This window comes from Suricata suricatta, chromosome 11 (assembly GCF_006229205.1).
Source record: "Suricata suricatta isolate VVHF042 chromosome 11, meerkat_22Aug2017_6uvM2_HiC, whole genome shotgun sequence".
NCBI lineage: Eukaryota > Metazoa > Chordata > Mammalia > Carnivora > Herpestidae > Suricata > Suricata suricatta.
Window position 1 is genome coordinate 7,873,768 of NC_043710.1, and position 26,187 is coordinate 7,899,954.

At 47.0% G+C, this 26,187-nt stretch overlaps 1 protein-coding gene across 2 annotated transcripts in view; it reads left to right on the plus strand.

The window, feature by feature from the left end:
- Nucleotides 1-4,118: 4,118 nt before the first annotated feature.
- LOC115306462 (phospholipase A and acyltransferase 3-like) overlaps nucleotides 4,119-26,187 on the plus strand; it is a 46,582-nt gene continuing 24,513 nt past the window's right edge. Inside the window, exons 1-2 of one of the 2 annotated variants that reach the window (XM_029956885.1) lie at nucleotides 4,119-4,208; nucleotides 4,671-4,754. In XM_029956885.1, coding sequence (XP_029812745.1) covers nucleotides 4,740-4,754 — 15 coding nt within the window. In that variant the 5' untranslated portion in view covers nucleotides 4,119-4,208; nucleotides 4,671-4,739. Of the gene's footprint in view, nucleotides 4,244-4,670; nucleotides 4,755-26,187 lie in introns of both variants that reach the window. The other variant, XM_029956884.1, reaches the window with a different exon arrangement.

Genomic DNA, 26,187 nt, shown 5'->3' on the forward strand with positions numbered 1-26,187 from the left:
GTCTGTGTTGTTTTTTTCTTTCTCCATTCTTTAATATGAGAAGATCTGTGAGATAGACTTGGGCTGGGCAAAGCGAATAGGATATCTGAGGGGTGGGTAACTCATGCCGAAGGGGGCAGTGGTGACGTGGTTTGAGCGTGTCACCCTTCTCTGTCCTGCTCGGCCACTCGGGACAGTCTTCCTAGCATAGTGCTGGGGAGGGCCGTACCCTTGATGGCGGTGCTTAACATCAAATGCCAATTTTATTTACAACAACATGGACTCGGGAGGACCCTTGAACTTGTAGCACTTTCATTTGGTTGCCTCGGCTGGTTAGGTGGTTCCTCTTTGGGGCTGGGGTATGGTGGAGCTCTACCGAAAGCTTTCTGTTTCACTGGTGACCTTGGAGCCGGTGGGGAGGTTGCACTGAACTTCCCAAATATTTACTAATTGCCAGACATAGCCCATTTGGCCCTCTAGTAAGAGGATTCTAGTATGGTTCTAGTTTGAAACAGGCCGGGTGGGGTCCATCTATCTATCCATCCCCCATGGTGGTCATGTGTTAGGTGCCAGGCTCGCTGTCGTGTTGAGTTCCTCACAGTTTAGTTAGGAAAGGCGCAAACTCACAAATTGATACGATATGAAGATTAAGGTGAATAATTGGGTGCTACCATCGGAGTGCAGATGCCCCCATTAGCATAAGTCAGGGAGAAGGAAGGGTGGGGGAAGTGGGTGTGGGTGGATGGAAAGTCCAGCAAACTGATTTGTCTTTGGTGCATTGACATTCTTGCCTTTGATGTCCATATATCAGTTCTGAAAGATGAGTTCAACTCTAATTAGCTTAATCGGAGAAAAAGCAATTGTATCTGATGTCTAGGAGTAAAATCGATACCAGGCGCTGGAAGAACGCATGGCCACAGGGCTATTCTCTCAGGTATGTGCTGGCAAATCCAAGAGCAGATGGATTTCTTCCATGCTGTGGGGGAGGAAAGTCACAGATGGTTCCAGACTTACATACCACTTAAATGTCTCAGGAAGAAAGAGGCTTTTCTTTTTTTTGACCCATTGCCTATTTTAAAATGTGTGGGTGGCTGGGTGGGTAGGTGTGTGTGTGTGTGTGCGCGCGCGCGCGCGCGGGCATAGCTTCATCTTGGAGAATGCTTCTGATTGGTCTGGCTTGGGTCATACGTTCCTTCCAGGGTCAGTAGATGTAGCCTGGGGGCTGGGCCCTGATACCTGGACCTAGATCACGAATGTCCCCAGTCAGGGTGATGGGAGTCCTGCGATTTGGCAGGTCCACCAGAACCACACAGAGTCACCAAGTGAAAGACTGCTAGACACAAATGAATGTCCATTACAGTGCCCCAGTTCCCCAGACTGAGGCCGCTTGACAAACAGTGGGAGGAGAAAGCCTGGACCCTTTTAGGCATGTTCTTTCAAGGGCAAGGTCGTGGTGGTCATGCTGCTACGCATTGATGCGGGGGAAGCTCTTCAGGGCCTCTCAACAGGGATTTGTTCTCTCCAGTAGGACTTGAGGGGTTTCAGAGAGAGGGGTTCAGGAGGAAGTTCCACCTCACCTTCCTTTTCTTTCACAAAATCCTGATTTTTCTGGTCAAACGGTCAGAACCGGCATATTCACAAAACCTCCCAGAGTATACTAGGTAAATGTTATTTAAAAAACTTCCTTCAGGGGCGCTTAGCTGGCTAAGGGGTTCCTGGCAGAGCACACAATTCTTGATCTCAGGGTCTTGAGTTCAAGTCCCATGTCAGGCAGAGCCTACTTAAAAAAACCCCAAAAACCTATATTCAGTTGACGGATAGAGCTTTACCCTGAAGAGTGTTCAGGTTTTGAGAGTTAATGTCAAGCAACAGAAACCCCCACGTTCTGACAAAATGCTCCTAATGGATTGTTCCCTTCAACGTGGCTTGCCTGTCCCCTTTCTCCTCCCCCACCCCGATCCTCCTTTCCTTCTCCTGCCCTGGCCTTCCTGAGGCTCTTACCCCACTTGCTTGGACTCCCTACAAGGTGTCATGCCTTGAGCATGAGCCTGAGCTGTTTTCTCCTGTCTCCTGGAGTAGCCAACCCCCTCCTTAGAAGGCAGAGAACGGGGACATTGGAAATAATTAGTTAGTAGTCCTCTCCCCTGTCACAGGAAGAACAGGGCTCCACGGCTGTGGTTGCAGAAAAGACCGGGGGCTTTGGCGTTGATGCTGGCGTGGCTTCCCACCTGCACAGTGGCGATGGACTTGGGATGGGGCTTAAGGGGAGACTCGCTGGTGACAGCACTGATATCATTTGGTAGCTTCTCAGCCTGCAGTCTGTCTTACTGAGCTCCTCTTTTTTTTTTTTTAATATTTTTTAATGTTTTATTTATTTTTGATACAGAGAGAGACAAAGCATGAGAGGGGGAGGGGCAGAGAGAGAAGGAGACACAGAACCAGAAGCAGGCTCCAGGCTCTGAGCCAGCTGTCAGCACAGAGCCCGACGCGGGGCTTGAACCCACAAATGTGAGATCTGACCTGAGCCGAAGCCAGAGGCCCAACCGACTGAGCCACCCAGGCGCCCCCTGAGCTCCTCTTTAAAAACAAAACAAAACAAATAAAAAAACTAATGTTTATTTTGGGGGAGGGGGAGAGAGAAAGAATCCCAAGCAGGCTCCCCACTGCCAGCACAGAGCCCGATGCGGGCCTCGAACTCACAAACTGAGATCATGACCTGAGCCAAAACCAAGAGTCGCTGAGCCACCCAGGTGCCTCTGGAGCTCCTCTTTTGGGCGCTGTGTGGAAGGTAAAAATCACTTTCCTGCCATCCTCAGCATCCCCCTACCCCAGTATGCTTTTTGTTTTGTTTTTCCTGGCACAGCACAGTGGGGGAGCAGAGGAAAGTGGCGTCTGGGTAATTCTGAAAGCAGAGAGTAAGGAGAAACAAGTCTGTCTGGTGGTCTCAAAACTGAACCTCGCCACCTTGGGGTTGGACTGCCTCACAGTCACTTGCTTCATCTGCACTACAATTAAATGTCCATAAAGCTCTGGTATGATCGGTGTCACCTCTGTTGGGAAGCTAGTGAACCGCACGTGATGTTGCTGAGCATGTTAGTGGCCGACGGGCCCCGATGAGGATACACCACGTGCCATACAAACAGGCTCAGCGCTTTACCAGCATCATTTCTGTTGTTGCTCTCCCTTCGGGGAATGTATTTTCATATAATATCTTACATGTCCAATATCCTCATTCCTTTTAAGCGATGAATACACTGAGGCTCACAGAGGGAAGAGCGTCCTGGAACCTCTTAACTAGCAAGTGACAGGGCCAGGATTGGCCCGAGCATCTTGGCTGCAGGCTCAGGGACAGGCGGGCAATGACCAGAAGAGAGGGGAACAGGAGTTGGTGCTACTCTTAGGGAGTCACAGCCCAGGCAGAGCCCAGTGCCAGGAAGGGACAGTGTCCGGTCATTCGTTCATTCGTGGGATGTCTGCTGTGTGCCATGTTTGGGGGCTAGCTGAGGGCTTAAGACTCAATAGTTAAAAGTGCTTTTTTTCCTTTCTTTTCATTTTTTTATTTAAAAAAAATTTAATGTTTACTTTTCAGAGAGATTGCAAAGGGGGGAGGGGCAGAGAGCTGGAGACACAGAATCCGAAGCAGGCTCCAGGCTCCCAGTTGTCAGCACCAGCACGGAGCCCCATAATGGGGGGTGGGGGCACTCAAACCGCCCAACCGTGAAATCATGACCTGAGCTGAGGTCAGAAGCCTCACCGACTGAGCCACCCAGTCGCCCCAAAAGTGCTTTCTTTATGATAGACCTTTGCCTTCAAATGACTTTCAAATTTAATATAGTTTTAAACTGCGAGCCGGCTCGAATGGAGGAGGTTAAGTGAACTGATGACACTCCAGTGTGCTATGTATATAGATGAAGGATAATACGAGACGGTCTCAAGTCCTGGGCAGCCGGAAGTGCCGGTGGAAGGGGTGAGGCGGGGTGGGGAGCGCTGGAACTGAGTTTAGGAGCGCCTCTGGGTGGAGGAGGGCCCGGGGAGAGGCGGCGGCACAGTGGGAGGCATCCTGGCCTGGCCCGGGCCGGAGCCGGCTGTCCCTGTCACCGGGACGGGAGCTCTGCCGGCTCTCATTAGTCAGCCGCGCGGGGAGGAGCCGGGTGACCTTAAACTGGCCCGGCCTCTGCGGCCATTTAAAGCCCATCTCTTGCCGGCTGCGCTGCCTCCCAGTCCGCGAGGTGGGTGGAGAAGTCCTGTCCGGACTTAGCGAAGGGTGAGATGCTCGGGGTGGCCCTGCGGGTGCCGGACCGCTGCGTGCGAGGCGGAGAAGTTGGGTGAGGCGGGAGGAAAAAAGTTGGGGAGCAACCCGCCCGCAGAGGCGCCTTCTGGCACCGGCGGGCGGGGCGCGCCACCCTGGGCGGGCGACACGGCTCGACCAGGATCGCGCTCCCCGGGCCGCGCTGTCACCTGTCCGGTGGCAGGGATGAACCTCCTTGACCTTTCGAGGGGTTCGTCCCTTTTGAGGCCAAGTGCAGGGGCGGGGAGGGAGCCAGCGAGGAACTCGAAGGGAGCGAAGTGGCAGCCCTGGAAGGGGCAGAGGAGAACTGCGCCCGACCTCCTTGCCAGAAGCCCCCGTACCCTGGGGTCCTGGGAAGGCTGTTCCCCATTAATGACACAACGAATCCCTGCTTCCCCCGAAGCCTCAGGCCTTTGCGCAGCAGATAAACCGAACTCCAGCCTGAAATTGAGGGTCCACAGTCCGAAAAAAGATGCGAGCGTCCATCGTAAGTGGGGGCGGCTTGGGCTGGGGTGGGGGCTGTGTTTCAGTGGGGACTCCTGGTCCTGGAGCCGGAGTTATTACCGTTGGGAAGGATCCCGGAGGATCCTTCTTTCTCTCCTTTGCAGAGGCACCTGTCTGGGCGAGTGCAGGGGAGGCAGGACCTCCGGGAGGGAGGCGGCAAGGCGCGCCTGGCTCCCCGAAGGCCCTGTGCTGCCTTTCCGGGTCAGACCAGAACACCTAGACTTGGGTGTGACCTTCTCTTGGGGCCTTATCTGGTCTCAGCTGACCCACCCATGACTACCCCTGCCAGCAATTTCCAGACTTTTGCTTTTCCTTTCTCTAATCTGATGTGGTTCAGAAATCATAAAGGGGCTTAGCAAATGCTTCCCTTCACCAGCTTTCAAAGTAGACCCACCTGGGGCTGTGTTCTCACCCAGCTCTTAGCTGTGACGTATGTGTGCCCAGTGCTGTCCTGAGTGCTTCCTATTTCAAATCAACTCTGTTCCCTAAAGTCAAGATGATATGACTTAATATAAGGCTGTGCTCAGAGTGGTGTTTCACACACCCATTTAGTACTCAACTGAAATTCACTATTATTATTATCTCAATCCACAGAAAGGTGCCATAGTGACCGACATCAGTATGTACCTGGCATATCTGAATGATCATTTACTTACTTAATTATTTTTAGAGAAGCACTATTTTCTTTAAAGAAAACTTTTTTTTTCATGTTTATTCACTTTTGAGAGACTGAGAGGGACAGAGTGTGAGTGGGGGAGGGGCAGAGAGAGAGGGAGACCCAGAATCTGAAGCAGGCTCCAGACTCTGGGCTGTCAGCACAGAGCCCAATGCAGGGCTTGAACCCATGGACTATGAGCTCATGACCTGAGCTGACGTCGGATGCTTAACCGACTGAGCCACACAGGGGCTGCAGCACCATTTTCTTTTTTTAAAGTAGGCTCCACACCCAGCATGGGGCTTGAACTAACCACTCTGAGATAAGACCTGAGCTTGAGATTACAAGTCAGACTCTTAACCAACTGAGCCACCCAGGTGCCCCTAGGAGTGGCCATTTTAAATCTCTCTCTCCTTTCTCTGACAACACTATTTTCCGTAATAATCATGAAATGAATAGTAATAATATTCAGAAAAGAAACAGTGAAAATATTCTTTTATTGAGGTTTGTATATGAAATCATGCCAGTGAAAAAGTAAAAAGAAAAGAAAAGAAAAGAAAAATAAGGTAGGTTTTATGGAGAAAGATAGGAAAGAAGTAATGGATTAAGAATTTTAAATTGCAGGACGCCTCCCTGGCCCAGTTGGTGGAGCAACTCTTAAATCTTGGGGTTGTGGGTTCGAGCCCCATGTTGGATATAGAGAGTGCTTAAAAATAAAATCTTTTTTAAAAAAATGTTTTTAATTGCATTCACGTATTTTTGAAAGAAAGTTTACTCTTACATGTAGGTTGGTCACAGTCATGAACGATAGCAATATTACGGTTTCTCTTTTGGAACTTTACTTCTAGAAAGTTGTCCAGGACTTTGTCAAAATTGATCTTCTCTGCATATTTATGTTCAGCATTCCATTGAGCTAGATATGTCCTATTTTTGCTTACAGCTGACTGAAGAGCACTTTCTATTAATTTTACTATTAAAGGCTTCTCTCCCATGAATCCACAGATTCATAAATAGGGAAAGTCTTACTCATTAAGATAAGTCTGACAGAGATTCATAAAAAGCAACATTTCAGAATAAATTCTAGAACTTGCGATACTTCTTCTTAAAAAAAAATCAGGAGCACCTGGGTGGCTCAGTCTGTTAAGGTCCAACTTCAGCTCAGGTCATGATCTCACAGTTCCTGAGTTTGAGCCCCGCATCTGGCTCTGTGCTGACAGCTCAGAGCCTGTTGCCTGCTTTGGATTCTCTCTCTCTCTCTCTCTGCCCCTCCCCCACTTGTACTCTGTCTCTCTCAAAAATAAATAAACTTAAAAAAAATCAATCTGCTGACTTTTAAATATCTCTACATGTGAAACATTTTCACTACAACGTCGTCACCAGAAAATTCATCATATGTTTTTATCTTATTTGACAAGATTCTCCCAAGTATTCATTCTTCTGGAAAAATCAGAGAACACGGTTGACTGATAGTGAATGTTGACATTTATTTAATCCATTGCTTTAGAGTAAGTCAAGTTCTTGATAAAAATGATCCACTCCTCTTTTAGTTTCTTCTGCTGCTGAGAGAGCCGATTCTTTTGTCTTCTGTTTAAACATGGGAAAATGTAGGACCTTGACAGTCGGCACACAAACTGTTGAAAGTGAGCTCAGAAACGCCCTGAGCCATTTGGAACTTACCACCAGAACAATGGTAGAGTCTGTGTGTCCGCAGACTATCTAACTGGGTGTTCTCTGGTTGAATTTCCATGGAGAAGGCAAAGTTATTTATTTATTTTTTATTTTAAAAGTTTATTAATGTTTATTTCTTTTGAAAGAGAAACAGAGTACAAGCAGGGGAGAGGCAGAGGCGTGGGACGGGGGGGGGGGGGGGGGACACAGACTCAGAAGCAGGCTCCAAGTTTGGAGCTGTCAGCACAGAGCCTGACACGGGGCTCGAACTCATGAACTGTAAGATCATGGCCTGAGCTGAAGTCAAATGTTTAACCATGGAGCCACCCAGGCACCCCGAAGGCAAAGGTTTTTAAAGGAAGGGAAATAATAACGTGGTGATCTGAGGCTCATATATATAATTAAATCTCAGTAGTAATTGCAGCAAATGGAACTTAGATGACAAAAGAGCTTTGCGGGGGAAGTAGTATTTTATCACTAATATTGTTGAAAATTGTTGGTGCCTGGTGATCATAAACAGCAGACTGACTTTTGGTGTGTTCTTGTTTCAAAAATTTTCTATAGACAACTTCTCCCTATTGGTCTGCATGTAAGTGATGAAATTTGAAGTGGGGTTTGTGAGCAAAAGGCTGAGAAAGAATTTTTGAGATGTTTTAGGTGCAAAAGGGTGATTTTAGTATCACATGGGGACAGGAAAGAGCTGCGCCGGGAATTTGAGGAGCGACGGAGTCTATACTTTTAAGTTTGTGGAGGAAAGCAGAGGGATTGAGATAAAGTAAGTTTCTAAGGAATTTCAAAGCAAGGCTTTCAGGACGTTGAGGGGCTAGCTGCTGTTAAGATAGGTTGCTTTTAGTCTTTTCCCCCCTCCTAATGTTTATTCATTTATTTTGAGAGAGAAAGAGCAAGCTGGGGAGGGGCAGAGAGAGAGGGAGAGAAAATCTGGAGCAGCCTCTGCACAGTCTGCACAGAGCCCAAGTGACAGTGACCTGAGCTGAAATCAAGGGTCAGATGTTTAACCAACCGAGCCACCCCGGGGTCCCTGTTATGCCCAAGTTTTCATTATCATCCCCCAAAACCAGAGACCGCCAGGGAGACCGAGTCACGCATGCAAAAGCAAAGGGCTTTATTATTACGGGCTTAGGCTCGCCGGGGCCTAAACTCGGGCTCACAGACTTTACCAGCGCAGTGGATCCGTGCTGAGAGCCCCGAACAAAGGGGGGGCAGGGCCTTTATGGGCTTGGGAAGGGGGAGTTACAGGAAATTGTGACACAGGTACAGTGACCCAATCATTATCACATAACATTATTGGCAGTAACTGTAACCAATTACAGAGTGGGCCCAGGACCCTCACGTAGGGTGTGACCAGCCTTAAGCAATAGGTGACTATCTATAGCTTCTATCTCTAGGCCCGCCCTTGGAAATGTTAAGGGTGTTAGCTGGCCTTTCCTGGTTGGGCGTTACAAGGGTGGTCCCTCCTGCTTTGGGCAATGTGTGCCCTTCTATTGTCTAATGGTTCTGAGAAACCGATACCTAGGCCTCCAAGGACAGAGGGGAAACTGGAAGCCTGTCATGGAGTGAGTTTGGTTCCGACCTGCGTCCTTACATTCCCCGCTCTGTCTTGTAACTGACCCAATCCTGGATCAGCTGAGTTACCATTGTTCCCCGAAAGCCTGGCCTAGCCCTCCTTGGTGTAAGGGGAATTTCTTACCCTGTAAAGGGCATAGGGAAGGAGAACTACCCAATCTCCGCCAGTCTCCATGGTTAATTTGGTGAGGGTCTCTTTTAGGGTTTCTAATATCTGGCGCTGCCTGGTTTACAAAAGTAAGAATGACAGCAGATTTGTTTCCTCATTTTTTAGGATCCTTGGGTGTATAAGTGTGATACGCCTCCATAGTCCTTTCTACATTACTAACCTTAGCCAAATTGGTGAGCTGTCTAGTGGTCACCCGAGGACCCGCCATTGGAGTCTGGCGGTAGAGGCATAGGCTCCCCTTACCTTTTGCCGTGTTGATATCCCATGCCCAGATTAGAGGCAATTAATACCAACAAACCATCCTATCCATAAGAGAAAGGTGAGTGTAATCAGGAACTTTTTGCTGCTTCCTCAGCTTTCTGGGGCAACATTTCCCAGTCCGATGGCAAAGAGACAGGACAGTTTATCTTATTGGACCAGTGATTCCTCAGGCTTCTGCGGTGCTTGACCAGCCAGCTTCCGGGATGTGGCTGGAGCAGGGCTGGAGATCTCAGGAGCCAGAGTCTTTTTGAGGGTCAGTTTAAGCTGATCGACTGGATCTGGATCACCTCGCCCGGTTGAGGGTTCTTCAGAGCTGGCCTATTTAAACGAAACTTATTTAACAGGGGCTGAATTTTTTGTTTAGTTGCATATCTGTGAAGTCCACCTTTAAGTCTTTTGAAAAGGCGTGACCCCCATTTTTAAATATCATCCCCACAGACTAACAAGCCTGAGATCCAACAATAAATATTCAAAGACACTCAGAACTAGAATTACATTTACAGTAGTGCATTGCTGAAACATAGTTTTTCTCTCTAAAAAACCCCTCTATTATCAGAGATAGCCAAATCAAGACTAATGCCTTTGTGGAACAAGTCCAGTCTTAACAACCCTGGCCTAATTATTTACATAAGCTCAGCAAGAATAAAGATTGTTCACGAGGATTTTATAAAGCTTGCTTTGCTGGATCTTTTATAAGGAATCTCCAGGTTGAACTTTTAGTAGCCACTCTGGGCCAGAAGCCAAGCCAAGCACTTTCCATCACACAGGCCTACAATACCTGGTGAGTTGGGCCAATTCCTCTTCCCGAGGTTCCCAACGTATGCTGAGGTTCCTGCACCTGCCAGGAAGTGACCTTCTTCACTCACCTGGGGAGGCTGCTGGGAACTCTGAGAGCAAGGTATCTGGCCAACATTTCCACGAGGCTTTATGGCTCCATGTTCCATAAAGTCAACCTTAGTTCCTTAAAGCTGTCAGGTCATCTCTGAGCCTATGCATGACTCTCAAACAGGACATTCCAGTCAAAAGCCTTGGTAAAATAATCAGTATTTCCAATGGTGTCCTGCTATAAAATGAACAGATTCTCATTGAATTTATGCAAACAATTGTAATTGCCCTGAGAGAAAGAATACTCACTGTGGGCATTTGAATTTCAGACGGTTTAAGTAGAGAGAAAAGATAAATGCTCTAGATTACAAACAAATACTTTATGACATTTCTGAATATCATAGATTTTTTAAAGAGAAAGTTTCTTTAAAAAAAAATTAAAAAAATTTTTTTAAATGTTTTATTTACTTTTTTGATACACAGAGAGACAGAGCATGAGAGGGGGCGGGGCAGAGAGAGCAGGAGACACAGAACCAGAAGCAGGCTCCAGGCTCTGAGCTAGCTGTCCGCACAGAGCCCGACGCTGGGCTCAAACCCACAAATGTGAGATCTGAACTGAGCCGAAGTCGGAGGCTTAACCGACTGAGCCACCCAGGCGTCCCTAAAAATTTTTTTTAATGTTTTATTTATTTTTGATACAGAGAGAACCAGAGCATGAGAAGGGGAGGGGCAGAGAGAGAAGGACACAGAACTGGAAGCAGGCTCCAGGCTCTGAGCTAGCTGTCAGCACAGAGCCTGATGTGGGACTCAAACCCACGAACGTGGGATCTGACCTGAGCTGAAGTCAGAGGCTTAACCGACTGAGCCACCCAGGCACCCTAAGAGAAAGTTTCTTAATCTGGATAAGCAAACACTAAAGGAACAGCAATGTTTTCAACAAGAGTCACAAAACTATAATTTCCTATGTTCCTAATTCTTATTCAGCTCAATGCAGCTTCTAACTCTGGAAATTTCTACCCATTTTAGTACTAATTTAAAAAATGTCAAATACTGCATTTGTCCCAAAAGTCCTCTTTACAACTTTCCTTGAGGAAGAAACACATTCTGTGACACAATCTAAAGATCTGATGAGAGTTCATTATGATGCACTTTGACAAAGAAGTTTAGTGACACTTAACATTTTGATTACTAAAGGTGTTAAGTAATGATCTTATACCAAAACATTAAGACTTTAGGAACTGCATATATATTTGAGCAGTTGCAGCATTTACCCAGACTATACAACCTAAAGTGTATCATTGTACGACAGTGCTTTTTAAGTAACTTGGCATCCTAAATGAAAGGGCCTAATTGGTCAAAAGACTTCTCTACCATTTGAATACTGGGAAATTTGTTAAAACCTTAGGAAGTTGCAAAGCACATCCTAAATAGAATTACAAATTGTTACAAATCTGAAAACTCTATTTATTTAACCAAAGTGGCAATAAAAGATCTTATTTGCCTTTGGGATCCTTCAGCAAAACCTAAGTTTTTTAACTTCCGAGAAGTTTTAACTTAGCAATCAAAGACCTGATAAAGATAAGACCTAAAGCTTTTGCCTTAACAAAAGAGAAACCCTTCATTTACACAGTCTTATCAAGAGCAGCCCAACAGTCTGGAAAAACTTGTCTTTTGAACGGAGAGGAGAGAAAAGCAGAATTTCAACCTTATACCAATATACCTTTAATATTCCATTGGTCTTAACCTCACACATAAAATTTTTTTTTCAATGATTTCTTTACAGGAACCTTCTGCAACTTTCCTTTGCCTTTAAACTTTTTTCCAAAGCCATTTCTCTTTAACCAATTAGTCTCACTTAGGACAAAATTACTTTCTTTTACCCTCAACAAAAATGTACTTTCATTTCTTATATCTTTTTTACATATCCCCAATTTCCTGCATATAGGGTTGCTTTTCTTATTATACCATCAGTCTGAAGTACACTTAGCAGAATTTTAACTCTTAGAAAACTTAGTCTCCCATTGAGGGCTTAGTAACCAGAACTTTTCTTAGATGGTAATTTTATGAACCAATTAAGTGCAGAGCAGATTTTTAACAGTTTTAAATATCCCTAGTTGTTTTGCCACAAGTCAAAAGCACAAGCATCGGGGCACCTGGGTGGCTCAGTAGGTTAGCCTCCGACTTTGGCTCAGGTCAGATCTCACGTTCGTGGGTTCAAGCCCCACATCAGGCTCTGTGCTAGCTCAGAGCCTGGAGCCTGCTTTTGGTTCTGTGTCTCCTTCTCTCTCTGCCCCTCCCCCCTCATGCTCTGTCTCTCTCTGTATCAAAAATAAATTAAAAAAAAAAAAGCACAAGCATCTACAGACCTCATCCTATACCAATATACCAATCACTAGTTGTGGCTTGTGCTTTAGTTTTTATCTTGTTAGACAGCCAATGAAGTCAATCTCAATTTATTATCAAGTAAAATCTTAACGTTTTAAGTTACCAAGAACCTTTAAAACTATTTTAACAATTACTGAGACAGACCAATTTAACTATTACTTCAAGCTATTCTTTGTTACCCAATTGGAGCAGAGATAACAGGAACTTATTTGAACTGTAGCAAACCAACAGACTTAGATTAATTCAAACACTGAATGAGCCCATGTGAGACACTTTGTTCCCTAGTTAATTTTGACTTGGAAATTTGAGGCAAAAATCTGACTTCTGTGGTCTTTTGTTTCTTATCACCTAGGGTGGAAGGAGGAACCTGAGGCAACTTATGCAGTTTGGCCTCTCCCCACGCACGTGGTACAGAAGAAAGAGTGGGGGAAGGGAGTGCAAGGGGGGCAGAGAAGGAGGGTTTCCAGCTTTAAACTTCTCTCCAATTATAGCTGTTAACCTGGGAGATGAATGAGGGAGAAGCCCTCACTTCTACAAGGCAGAGGAACACAGAGGGAGTCAGTGTCCCCTTCAGTATGATTTTATCTCAGCCAGACCAATAAGGTCTCTTTCTCTGCACAGTCCTGTAGGCTTTGGGGATCTTAAGGATGCACACTCGTGGAGCCACAGACTCGAACTCGGCAGGCAAGCCAGACCGAGCCGCACATTCACACTCATATACACACCAGAGGTTACTACATTGCCTCCCATAAAATTTCCACAGACAAGACCAAAAACAATGACAATAACAACTGGACAAACAAGTACAGAAGTGGCCACAAAACAGGTGTTTACAGATTTACTAAAGGGCTCAACTGACATCTCGGTGTGGCCCTGGGGTGGGAAGTCGGGTGTCCAGGCCTCCACTTAATACCCCAGACAAAAGTACATGTGCATTTAAAATTTAGATGATAAACTAGCTTACCTCTGGAGGTTCTAACAGGTGACTCTCACAGATTATTGGCGCCATTTTCAGGGTGGTAGGAAAGACCAGAGTGTCTCCCTGGCTCCCAAAACCTAGATGTCCTTGGGAGTGCCTTTTGCTCTTAGCCCCTGAGGCTGGGAGGAGACAATGAGGCATATCACACCCAAGTAGGTGCAGAAACAAAGAGTGGGGGAAGCCAGAAAAAGCAAGGTTAAGATTAAAGGAGCCCTCTGGGGGATAGTCAATCCCAGAGAATGCCAGCCATTCCAGCTGGCAGTGTGTTCCCCGTCAGGATGGCTTTAGGTTGAAGCCATAGTTCTCTCTTTTCTTGAAACCAGAGAAGTTATTTAACATGTGTTCAAGGGGTGGCACCTCGGGGTAAAGACGGGAGGCATGGGAACCATTGGGAGAGCCCTTTGAGACAAAAGGCTCTAATACTTTGGTTTCTTGGGCGGTGGTATTTTGGCCGTTAGGATCCTAGGAGAAAGAAAAGATTTTAACCAGGTGGGGAGGTCAAAGGTCCCATCTTCTGGCCATCCAATGTTGAAGGTTGGCCATTTGTTCCTGCAAAAAAATATCTAAGGGGTTTGAAGTAGATTGTTCCATGTCCTCGTCAGTCAGAGTCACAACAAAAACTATACTTAGATGCACAGCAAACAGAGAAGTAGACACAAGAGGGGGTCACACTGCTGCCACCACTGGAATCCCCAGAAGTACCACACCATAAACAGATGCACAGAGAAATGGACACAAGTTGGCTCTATGGCTAAGCCAAGGGCACCCAGCTTTCCCTTGCACTGCCAGTATGACCTGTTCCAGAGAGCCACCAGAATCCTGGCAAGAGGAGACTTACCCCAGTCTCCCCTGTTCCTAAAAAAGGGTTACACCGCTGCCACCAGTGAAACCCCTTACAGGTAAACCAGCTCTCCGGCCTCCCCGGTGGGGTCCTAGATCCCACTCGCCCAACCTACTATAGGTGAACCAGCTCTCCAGCCTCCTGGTGGGGTCCTAGACCCCACTCACCTAATTCAGAAAGGTGAGCTGGCTCTCTGGCGTCCCAGTGGGGTCCTAGACCCCACTCACTTAACTCAGAGTGTGTCCGAGACGTCTCTTGGCACCCACGGCCTCGAGATTTCTGCGGCGCGTCCGCCTGGCTCCTTTGAGGCCCCACCAACCAAACTGATCAGTCAGACAACAGATGGTCCCAAAGGACCCAGAGGGTCCGAAGACCCAGACAGACAGATGCACACAGAAGGACAAGAAATGAGTTCACTCACAAGCTGGTGATTAGGCCCAACGTGTCGGGGTCCCAGAGGCTCTGGGGGGCGGGGGAGAGGATTCCAGGCCAATGCACCATATGTTATGCCCAAGTTTTCATTATCATCCCCAAAACCCAGAGACCACCAGAGAGACCGAGTCACGCATGCAAAAGCAAAGGGCTTTATTATTACGGGCTTAGACTCGCTTGGGGCCTAAACTCGGGCTCACAGACTTTACCAGCACAGTGGATCCGTGCTGAGAGCCCCGAACAAAGGGGGGGCAGGGCCTTTATGGGCTTGGGAAGGGGGAGTTACAGGAAATTGTGACACAGGTACAGTGACCCAATCATTATCACATAACATTATTGGCAGTAACTGTAACCAATTACAAAGTGGACCCGGGACCCAGGACCCTCACGTAGGGTGTGACCAGCCTTAAGCAATAGGTGACTATCTATAGCTTCTATCTCTAGGCCCGCCCTTAGAAATATTAAGGGTGTTAGCTGGCCTTTCCTGGTTGGGTGTTACAAGGGTGGTCCCTCCTGCTTTGGGCAATGTGTGCCCTTCTATTGTCTAATGGTTCTGAGAAACCGATACCTAGGCCTCCAAGGACAGAGGGGAAACTGGAAGCCTGTCATGGAGTGAGTTTGGTTCAGACCTGTGTCCTTACACTCCTACTTTTAGTCTTTAATAAAATGTAAACATAAGGCACTAAGGCAGCCGTGAGTTCCTTGAGAAAGGTCCCCCCTGCATGTTTCAGGTGTCTATCAGTGTGGGCCGCAAGCTGTAAGGAAATGTAATTGATGCATTTTTCTTGCCTTTGTTTTTTTCCTCATCACAGGGGATACAGCCCCTACCTCCTTGCTCTTTGAATGTGCCACTGCCTGACTCTCAGGGTTTGACAGATGTCATTTGTTGTTAGAGCAGCTGTCCGGACCTCCCCGGGATGGAGAGGCTGCATGTCTACTGTCAGGGCCCATGTTTCTCTCTCTCTAGTCCGGCCCATGAGGCCTCCTGGTCAGCGCTGACCTGTCCGTGTTCCGAACCTGCTTAGAATGAGTGGGCCAGGAGCCCTTCTCCAGCCATGCCGCCCTTAAGTCTTTGGCTGGCCTGCTGGAGATGTGAGAACCCAAAGCGAAACCTGGGCTTCGTAATCTGGACAGCGAACCGGACCCTTGGGCTCTTGAAACCATAGAAATTGGCAAGAGGCTGAAAGAGTGCCAGGAAAGTGGTTACTGAGGGCTTATGCTGAGTCACAAGGGAGGCAAAACAAAGGAGAGAATCTGCAGGCTGACTCTCCAAGGAGAGGGCGCATTTTTCAGAGAAACATAGGTTGGGGGCACCTGGGTGGCTCAGTCGGTTGAGCTTCCAGCTCTTGACTTCAGCTCAGGTCATGATCTCATGGTTTGTGAGTTCGAGCCCCAGGTGCAGCTCTGCGCTCACTGTGTAGAGCCTGCTTGGGATTCTCTCCCTCTCTCTTTCTCTCTCTCTCTCTCTCTCTCTCTCTCTTTCTCTCTCCTTTCTCTGCCCCTCCCCTGTGCACTCTCTCTCAAAATAAATCAATAAACTTAAAGAAAAAAAAAGAAACTTAGGTGAGAAAAGGGGCCGGGGAAGCATATGTGTGCGCAGTGGGATTTGTTAGCTCTGGGGCACTTATACATGGTGCTTCTTTGTGTGTGGTAGGTCTAATTAGCATGTTAAATCTCCACCCCCTGGGCGTGATTTTGAGTATTCTAATGAGAGGAAAAGTCCCCAGAAGTTCAGCCCTGGGGTCCCTCTTGGGTGCAGACTGGTTTGGTCTTGTCTAAGCCAGTTTTGTAGTAAACATCCTCCGCTCAAGTGAGCATCCTCCCTCTGAATTCCTGCAAGATATGCCAATCCAGAGGCTAGAGCTGTAGCTTTTTGTTTTTCTCCTTGTGGAGGCAGCCCAGGAGTATTGGATTTCACTGTCAGGGTTCCGGGACCTGAGTCTTGTCCCTGCGCTGACTCCCTATGAGGAAATTGATGGACTTACCTCTGATCTTTTGACTCTACACTCGCTTCTCAACAACTATGATGACCTCGAAGTTTGTCTGATGTCCTGCCAGGTCTCTGCCGTGCTTGCTACGGGGTTAAGGGAAGGGGAGAGAAAAGGACCCTTCTCAACAGCAATGGGCCCCCGGGGCCTGCATGGATTCAAAGGTGCTCTGGAGGGGCCTCAGGAGGAAGCAGCACATTCATCGAGGCCACAACCCTCTGCTGGAACATTGTATGTGCCAGGCTGGCCGCTGGGTCTAGCTGGTGGGCTGGGCATTGGCACCTCATTCACTCCTTCCCATGGGCTCGGCTTAGCAATGCTAGTCCTCCGATACACAGGGCTGCGGCCTGTGAAAGCAGCACCTACACTGTTCGGTAGGGGGTCAGGGCGGGCATGGAGGTGGATGTGCTGAGCCCATCTTGAGGGGTGAATAGCCCTGTGCCAATGAATAACCGCAGGCCTAGAGAGCATGGAGGTAGAGGCCCAGCTCACCAGGGTGGTTGTCACCGGAAGTCCGCACCTTCGTGTGAACTACTTGGTATAGTGGGGACAATTTGGCCTTCGGATTCAGGAAGACCTACAGTGGGGTCCTGAGCTCTGAGACCCTGGGCAGTGATTTCCCATCTCTGAGCCATTTCCTAATCTGTAAGCTCAGACTTCCGTTTAGAATTCCAGGTAACCTTTGTGCCCAGTGGCGCCCGGTGGGGGTGGTTTCCAGATGAGTTGGGAGGCAGTCCTGATTCCTGTGGAGCGAGGCTGGACTTGGTCGTGGTGTGGCCTCCGGGCTGGGAGGGCAGAGAAGTTTTGCCTCCTTTTTCTCAGATACCTTCGGGCTGCTGGGGCAGGACCTGGTGTCCGTTGGAGCTGCCATTATTCCTCTGCCGGCAGGTGGCAAGGGAGGAGGTGACGTGTCAGCCCAGCCCCACCTCCATCTTCTCGCGGCCGAGGCTGGGGAGTGTGGGCAATCAGGCCTCCAGTCTTGTTGCCTGCACCCACCCAGGGCCCAGGGTCTCAAAGCCTCTCCCAGGGACACTGCTTTGACAGCTTCTGCCCCCATGATCTCATTTATTCCTCGCACAAGCTCGGCTGGTTGGGCCTCTATGGCCTCATTGAGCCAGAGAAGCTCAGAGAGGATGAGTGTTTCCTGAAGCTCACACAGCAGCAGAGCAGAGAGGGGCTGAGTCTTGGGTGGACTTGGGCTTGGGCTTCTGAAAACGCAGCTTCGGACAGACGGGGTTGATGCCAGGCCCCTTACAGGTTTCTTCTCTTCCTAAAAGCTGGATACGAAACTCCCAACTCTTTGCTGGGAAGTCCCTTCCAGGCACCCGTGCTGGACTTCAGTCATCCTTGTTATTACTAGCTTCTAGGCATTTCCCCCAGAGCATCAGAAATGCGGGGGCTGAGGTTGGGATTTCCACACTCACCACAGCACGTGATTTTGGGAACAAACACAGCCAGTTCTTGGCCTGCATTTCACAACCTCCACAGCCTCTGCAAGCTGGTCCTGGAGCGGAGAACTTTCCAAGTCGAAAAAAAGTAATAAAAACACACAGAAACTTTCCTACGTGCCGAGTGGTGTTTGCTGAGTGTTCTGTGGGGATTAACATATTTGAGCCTCAGGACAACCCATGACTCAGGTGCTCCAATTATGCCCATCCTAACAGTGGGGACACTGAGACCAGGAGGAGTTGGGGTAACTTGTCCAAGGCTATCCAGTTAGCAAGTAGCAGAGCCCAGACTGTCTGGCTCCGGAGCCCCCAAGGCTGGATAGTCTGTCTGCTTTTTCTGAAAACGAAATCCATCTTGGTTTAAACATTCTCAGGAGTCATGCTCAGTAGCCTACTTTCTGTAGTTTTTGTTCATCTGAAATATTTCATTAAAAAAACAAAATGGCAGGGGAACCTGGATGGCTGTCGGTTAAAGCATCGGACACTTGGTTTTGGCTCAAGTCCTGATCTCACGGTTCGTGGGTTCGAGCCCCTCGTCAAGCTCTGTGCTGACAGCTCAGAGCCTGGAGCCTGTCTTCGGATTCTGTGTCTCCCTCTCTCTCTGACCCTCCCCTGCTCACGCTGTCTCTCTCTCTCTCAAAAACATTTTAAATAGTGCCCTTGAGGGCGCCCTGTGCTTCTGCTGCAGTCGCCCCGCACCGCTGCATGCCTGTGTCCATTGTTGCTTTGAAAGCCGCTCGCTCCCCGCCACCTTCTATGGCTGCAGGAGGGTGTGAGGGTTCAGAGTGTGGGCTTCGGGTTTGAACTCTGTCCCTGTCACCTTTCAGGACCTCAACACGAATCTCAGGTACTGCCTTTTCTAGCTTCTTCTGCAGCCCCTCTCCCCCTCCTCACTGTAGAGTGCATGATTGTAGTGATGTCTCTGTACCTTTAGTCCTTGCTACATTTCCTTCATAGAGTCCCTCTTAGGATTTCTTGTAGGGCTGGTTTGGTGGTGATGAAGTCTCTCAACTTTTGTTTATTTGGGAACACCTTTATCTCTCCTATTTTTAATGACAGGCTCGCTGGATAAAGAATTCTTGGTTGCGTATTCTTCCTGTTTATCACATTGAAGATCTCCTGCCATTCCTTCCTGGCCTGCCAAGTTTCAGCAGATAGGTCTGTAACCACTCTGATAGGTTTCCCTTTGTATGTCAAGGCCCTTTTCTCCCTAGCTGCTTTCAGAAGTCTCTCTTTGTCTTTACATTTTGCCAGTTTCACTATGATATGTCGTGCTGAAGGTCAGTTTACGTTACGACTTAGGGGAGTTCGGTATGTCTCCTGAATTTCAATGTCTTTCTCTTTCCCCAGATTGGGGAAATTTTCGTGTATAATTTGGTCCAGCATCCCTTCAAGCACTCTGTCTTTGTCTTCCTCTTCAAGAACTCCTGTGATATGGACATTGTTCCATTTGATTGTACCACTCAGGTCTCTGATTTTCCTTTCGTGCTCCTGAATCATTTTCTCTCTCTCTTTCTCAGCCTCCTCTTTTGCTATAACTGTGTCTTCTCATTCACCTATTTTCCTCTCTGCTTCTTCAATCTGTGCAGTGGCAGCCTCCATCTTATTATTCATCTCATTTAGAGCCTTTTCTAACTTGTCAGAGCTATTTTGAAGGTTCCTAGTCTTTGTATCAATATCTTCTCTGATAGCTTCCATGTTTTTTCAAGCCCAGCAACTAATTTTATGACAATCGTTCTAAATTCTTGTTGAGTTATGTTGCTTGTGTCTGTTTTGAGCAGTTCTGTAGCTGTGATTTCTTCCTGGAGTTTCCTTGAAGGAGAGTTCTTTCGTTTCATCATTTTGGCTAGCTTTCTGTCTCTTGTCAGTTTTGAAAGCTCATTCTGCACTGTGCGTTTATTAGTATCCCTCTATAGAAAGAGGCTCTTTGAGTGTCTAGGGTCTGTTGTTTCTGGAGATGTTCTTTTAATGGTGTCTCTCAGTTTCTCTTGTTATGCTTCTGATTAATTTATTTCCCTACTCAGTGCTATTTGGGACTTTCCACTATGTGTGCTTGGGGTTGTTTCTGGAGGTAGCCTCAGGCAACCATGAGACTGCTGTCAATAAGGGGTCTGTCCGCCCACTTCCATTCTTGGAGATCAGAGAGCTGCGTCTTTTTAATTCTTCTTCTCAGTTTGATAATTGTGGGTGGACGGAGGTAATGGAGCTCCTTACTTCTCCGCCATCTTGCCGCTCCCCCCTGTCCCCCTCCTCACTGAAGCCCATTTGACCAGGCCTTGGCCTCCAACCCCGACAGGAGCTGTGCTCTCACCCTGGAGCACTCTCCTGACCTCCAGACCCGTGGCTTCAGCTGTCCCCCCAGCTCTACATGTGGCTCCTGGTGGTGGTTCCATCCCCACCTCCCCCCCAAATGGCTGGCCTGCTCGGTCCAAAGCCAGCTCATTCTGCCTCCCACTTGCTCTGGCCAGAAACCCTGGTTATCCTTTTTTTTTTTTCTGAATGTTTATTTATTTTGAGAGAGAGAGGAGAGGCAAGTGGAGGAGGGGCAGAGAGAGAGAGGGAGAAGGAGACTCCCAAGCAGGCTCCGTGCTGTCTGCGCAGAGCCCAACTCGGGGCTTGATCTCGTGAACCGTGAGATCATGACCTGAGCTGAAATCAAGAGGCAGATGCTTCACCGACAGAGCCACCTGGTGCCCCCAAACCCCAGTTGTCTTTGACTCCGTTTTCCCTCACACCCCACCTCATCCCATCAGCAAGTCCTGTTGGTCCAGCCTTCACAGAAATCCAGGACCCTCTCATCCCCACTGCCCCGTCTCCTCTGAGCCATCCACACCTCTATCCAGACTTATTTCAAAACCCTTTCCTCCTTTGCCCCCTCCACTCCAGCCACACTGCCCCCCACCCCGTTCCTCAAACACACTCCTTTTTTTTTTAAAGTTTTTTTTTTTTTGAGAGAGAGACAGCGTGAGCAGGGGAGGATCAGAGAGAGAGGGAGACACAGAATCTGAAGACAGGCTCCAGGCTCTGAGCTGTCAGCACAGAGCCTGACAGTGGGGCTCGAACTCACTAACTCGAGATCATGACCTGAGCCGAAGCTGGACGCTCTACCGACTGAGCCACCCAGGCGCCCCCAAACCCGCTCCTACTTGGGGTCTTTGCTCAGGCTGTTCCCTCTGTCTGGATGTTCCTGCCCGCTGTCTTCCCTGACCCCCTCCCACCCTCCTCTGGCCTCCAGCCCCTTGAACTCCGCTCGACCTTTTCTTTCTTTTTGTTTTTATTTGGTATTTCTTCTAATGTTCTAGGTGATTTACTTATTTACTAAGGCTTAAGAAATAAATCTGTCTCTCTCCCTGGGACTGGATAAAAGCTCACGAAGCCAGGAATCTTTGCTTTGTTCACAGACACAGCCCAGGGGCCCAGGTTGGTGCCTGGCATCTGGCTCTGCGAGCGTCTGGTGAGTGAAATGAGTTCCTCCATCTTCCTGGGCAGAGGCGGGCATCCCCAAGGTGAAGGGATTCTCGAGGGGGGGCACTTACACCATTGCCCTAGGGCGGGGGAGGGGATTTGTTAAAAGTGCATGGTGGTTCTTCATGAATACCAGCACTGTCCCCCCCGTAATTTGTGTGCTCGCTGGAGTCTGAGCACCAGAGCTGGGGATGAAGCCTGCAGGCTAGGAGTCAGGCACCCAGCGGGTTCTAGAGCACATTACACACAGGGTTGTTGCTGTTTGCGGCGTCCTGGACTCCCTCAGCAACCTCTGCTGCTCTCAGAACACTGGTGTTTTAAGTTTAAATTAAAAAAAAATGGTTATTTTTGAGAGGGGGAGGGGCAGAGAGAGAGGGAGGACAGAGGATCCGAGGCCGGCTCAGTGCTCACAGCAGTCACCCCCATGCGGGGCTCGGACTCACGAACCCTGAGATCATGACCTGGGCCGAAGTCGGACGCTCAATCAACTGAGCCACCTTCACGGCTCCATTTAAGTTTATTTTATTTTAATTTTATTTTTTTTATGTTCTTTTATTTAATTTTGAGAGACAGGGAGAGACAGTGGGTATAGGGGAGGGTCAGAGAGAGAGGGAGACACAGAATGTGGAGCAGGCTCCGGGCTCTGAGCTCGCTGTCAGCACAGAGCCAGAAGCGGGGCTTGAACCCACGAACTGTGAGATCATGACCTGAGCCAAAGCCGGATGCTTAACCAACTGAGCCACCCAGGCGCCCCTCCATTTAAGTTTAAAAGATGAGTTTAAAGATACTCTATAGGTGGAATGAGTAAGTGGACATAATTGTGATAAAGCAAATACAGTAACATAATAGAATCTAGGTGGTGGGGATACAGATGTTCACTAAAAAAGGCTGTTGATTTTGAATGTTTGAAAATTCAAATTGTAGTTTTGAAAATTTTGCAGAGTAAAATGTTGGGAAGTGTGCTAGGAACTTAAAAATGCAAATTGTGGGAAAGCTAGAAAATACAGAAAAACTGAGGGAAGAGAATAAATGCAGTAACCACACATCACCCCAGTACCTGGAGGGAATCTCTTACATGTTGTATCTATTTTTCTTGGCTTTTTGCATGTGTATTTATTTTGTTACATACTAGTAATTGTATGCATTACCCAAAGTTGAACACATGATGTTTGTCAAGACTTAAGACATTTTTTCCCCCGATACTAAAATGAATATATGCGTATTTGAACATTTTGGAAATCTAGAAAATAGTTAAAAAGAAAATTAATATCCCCAATTTCACACTGTTCATATTTTGGTGTATTTCCACAGCTTTTCTTCATTGTTTTCTTTTTAAAGCGAAGTTTAAAAGTATATACTGTTTTGTATAAAGTTTTTTCATTAACTATTACATAATGGGCATTTCTTGTCATTAAGCGTTTTTTTAAAAAATTTTTAAATGTTTATTTATTTTTGAGAGAGCGAGCGAGACAGAGACAAAATGCGAGCAGGGGAGGGGCAGAAAGAGAAGGAGACACAGAATCCCAAGCAGGCTCTAGACTCTGAGCTGTCAGCACAGAGCCCAATGCAGGGCTCGAACTCACAAACTGTGAGATCATGACCTGAGCCGTACTTGGACTCTTAACCTACTGAGCCACCCAGGTGCCCCGTCATTAAGTATTCTTTTAAAATAAATCTTTACAACATAACCTGTAGTACCTAGTATATAAATATAGCAAGAATTAAAGAATCTCACTATGTATGATTTTTGAGTACTCAGTGTTTTGCCGTTAGATGTAACTTTGTGATGGACATCTTTTGTGGATATTTCAGATGTTTGCTTAAGATCTGGTCTCTAAATAGAAACTGGGTCAAAGAGTATGAATATTTTTAAGGTTAGTGATACAAATTGCCAAACTGCCTTCAGAAAAGCTGCACCAATTTTTATTCCCATCAGTGGTGCATGAGGGTATGTGTTTACTTGTATCTTTTCTTAGATTTTTTAAAGAATAATCCTTATTTAAAATTTTTTTATGTTTTTTAATTTATTTTTGAGAGACAGAGAGACACAGTGTGAACAGGGGAGGGTCAGAGACAGAGGGAGACACAGAATCAGAAGCAGGCTCCAGGCTCTGAGCTGTCAGCACAGAGCCGGATGCGGGGCTCGAACCCACAAACCGTGAGATCATGACCTGAGCCAAAACTGGATGCTTAACCGACTGAGCCACTCAGGCTCTCCTCTTTTCTTAGATTTAATATTAGTATTCTAGGAGCACCTGGGTGGCTCAGTCAGTTGAGCGTCCAACTTCAGCTCAGGTCATGATCTTGTGGTTCCTGAGTTTAAGCCCTGCCTTGGGCTCTGTGCTGACAGCTAGCTCAGAGCCTGGAGCCTGCTTCAGATTCTGTGTCTCCCTCTCTCTCTGTCCCCCCCTCCCCCACTCACACTCTATCTCTCTCAAAAATAAACGTTAAAAAAATTAAAAAATAATATTAGTATTTTAATTGTCCCCCAAAGCAAGTTTTTAGTTTGCATTTACTTGATTACTAGTGAGATAGTGATACTAGAATATATTTACTTGTATTAATGGTAATATGTATATCTCCTTTTTAAATTATTTATCATGCCCTTGTCCATTCTTTCCTAGTTTGGCATTTAAATCCTTTTTATTGATTCATAAAAACTCTTTATATATTAAAGACATTATCTGTTTTTCTGTCATTATCTTCCAGTTGATCACGGTTGTTTGTGGTGTTGTTTCAATGCATAGAATGTACTGGTCTGGATCTGTTGGCTAGAAGTAACAAGCAGCCCACTTAAGCTAGCTTAGGTAAAGAAGTTTTTAATTTAAGGACACATGTGGAGAGCTAGGAGGGTTCTCATGAAAATCTAAGAACTCCAGCTATAATAAGCCTGGGTCTCCCAGGAAGCTGGGAGGCAGTTCAAGATCAAGGTGATTCCAGGCCCTTCGGCTGCTGGAGTTAGTAAGTCCTCATGCACGTGACACAAATAACCATTCTTGATTTGTCAAAGCATCTTCTCTTTGGCCAGAGTTGGTGTTCTCTCCTCCCTCCGTTGGTTTGGCCCATGATCCCCTGAAGTCTCTCTTGCCTTCCTCTACATCATGACTCTTCAGTGTTAGCCACCCCCCTCTCCCCCCCGCCAACAAGCTATTCCCCCTTCCCCAACCTCTATTTCTTGGTTTAGCTCTTTGAGTCAGAGCAAGAGGGAGCATGCAAGCGACAGCCAGCTTCACTTATCATGGAGGATCATAGGAGGAGTCTGTTTTGGGCCCCATGCCTTCTTTGGGTCCAGCTGGCTGACGTGGGAGGCAGTGGTCACATGGTATGAAATCTGGCTGCCTGAGCAGCTGGGGCTGTGGGCAATCATTTTCCCTTAAAAGGGAGTCTGAACATAGCAGGAAATGATAGATACTTAAAAACATTATTTTTAATGTTTGTTTATTTTTGAGAGAGTGAGACACAGAGCATGAGTGGGGCAGGGCCAGAGAGAGGGAGACACAGAATCCAAAGCTGGCCCCAGGCCCTGTGCTGTCAGCACAGAACCCCATGTGGGGCTCAAACCCACGAACCGCGAGATCATGACCTGAGCTGAAGTTGGATGATTAACTGACTGAGCCACCCAGGTGCCCCTGGAAACTTTAACATTTTTTAAAATTGTAAAAATCTTTTAATCTTTTCCTTTGTGCCCCTTTCTTTGGCTTTTATCCCTAGTGTGTCTTTATTCTAAGGTCTGTAACATATCCATCAATATTCATTTAAATTTTATTTATGGTTTTATGTCTTATATTGAAGTGTTATTGATTTTTAAGCATCATTAACATTGTCATATTTACAGGCTCCAGACGGGAGATGATTTCAAGAGGTTTTGGTGACAGATAATATCCACCTTTTCTAGTTAAAAACTATAAGCTCATCAGCATGAAGGATTTTCCCCCTATCTAAAAATCTTAAAAAGTTTTTATTATAAAAGTAACTCAGGAAGGCGTGGGTGACTCAGTTGGTTAAGCATTTGTCTCTTGATTTCAGTTCAGGTTATGATCGCCGGGTTTGTGAAATCGAGTCCTCATCAAGCCTGGGATTCTCTCTCTGCCTCTTTCTGCCCTTCCCCCCCAGAAAAGAACATTTAAAAAATGTTTGAAATCTCTAAATCCCAACCCCCCACTATAAATAATATACAGTAGTTTTGTCTGTTTTCCCCAGATCATGCATACTATGTATAGCACATTTTGCTTATAACTGTATGAAAATGTATTTTAAGTAAAAATGGGCTAATAATATTTTTAACATACTTTTTCAATTCGTTCCATGTCTGCTCACATAAATCTACCTTGTATGGACCTATGGACATGTGGATACAGGATAATTTATTTAATTGGTTCTTACTGATGATTATTTAGGTTGTTTTTCCAATACTTTCGGAGGCCAGAAATTGTTCTCGGTTTGCTGGCTAAGGAAAATGGCTATTCTGCAGCTCTTTGTCACTCTGGTTTTGTGGGGAGGATAAAGACTTTTTGTTCTGAAATCCCATGGGCACAGAGGCTCAGCTTTGCCATGGTTACTGCCCGCGTTGTGCAGGAGCGCCCTGGTCCCCGTGCACACGCTGGATCCCTGGAGCCCAGCCCTGGAGAGGTAGCTGTCTTCCTTTAAAAATTTTTTAAATGTTTATTTATTTATTTATTGCACAACTCTGAATATTATTTTTTATTTTTTTTTTAT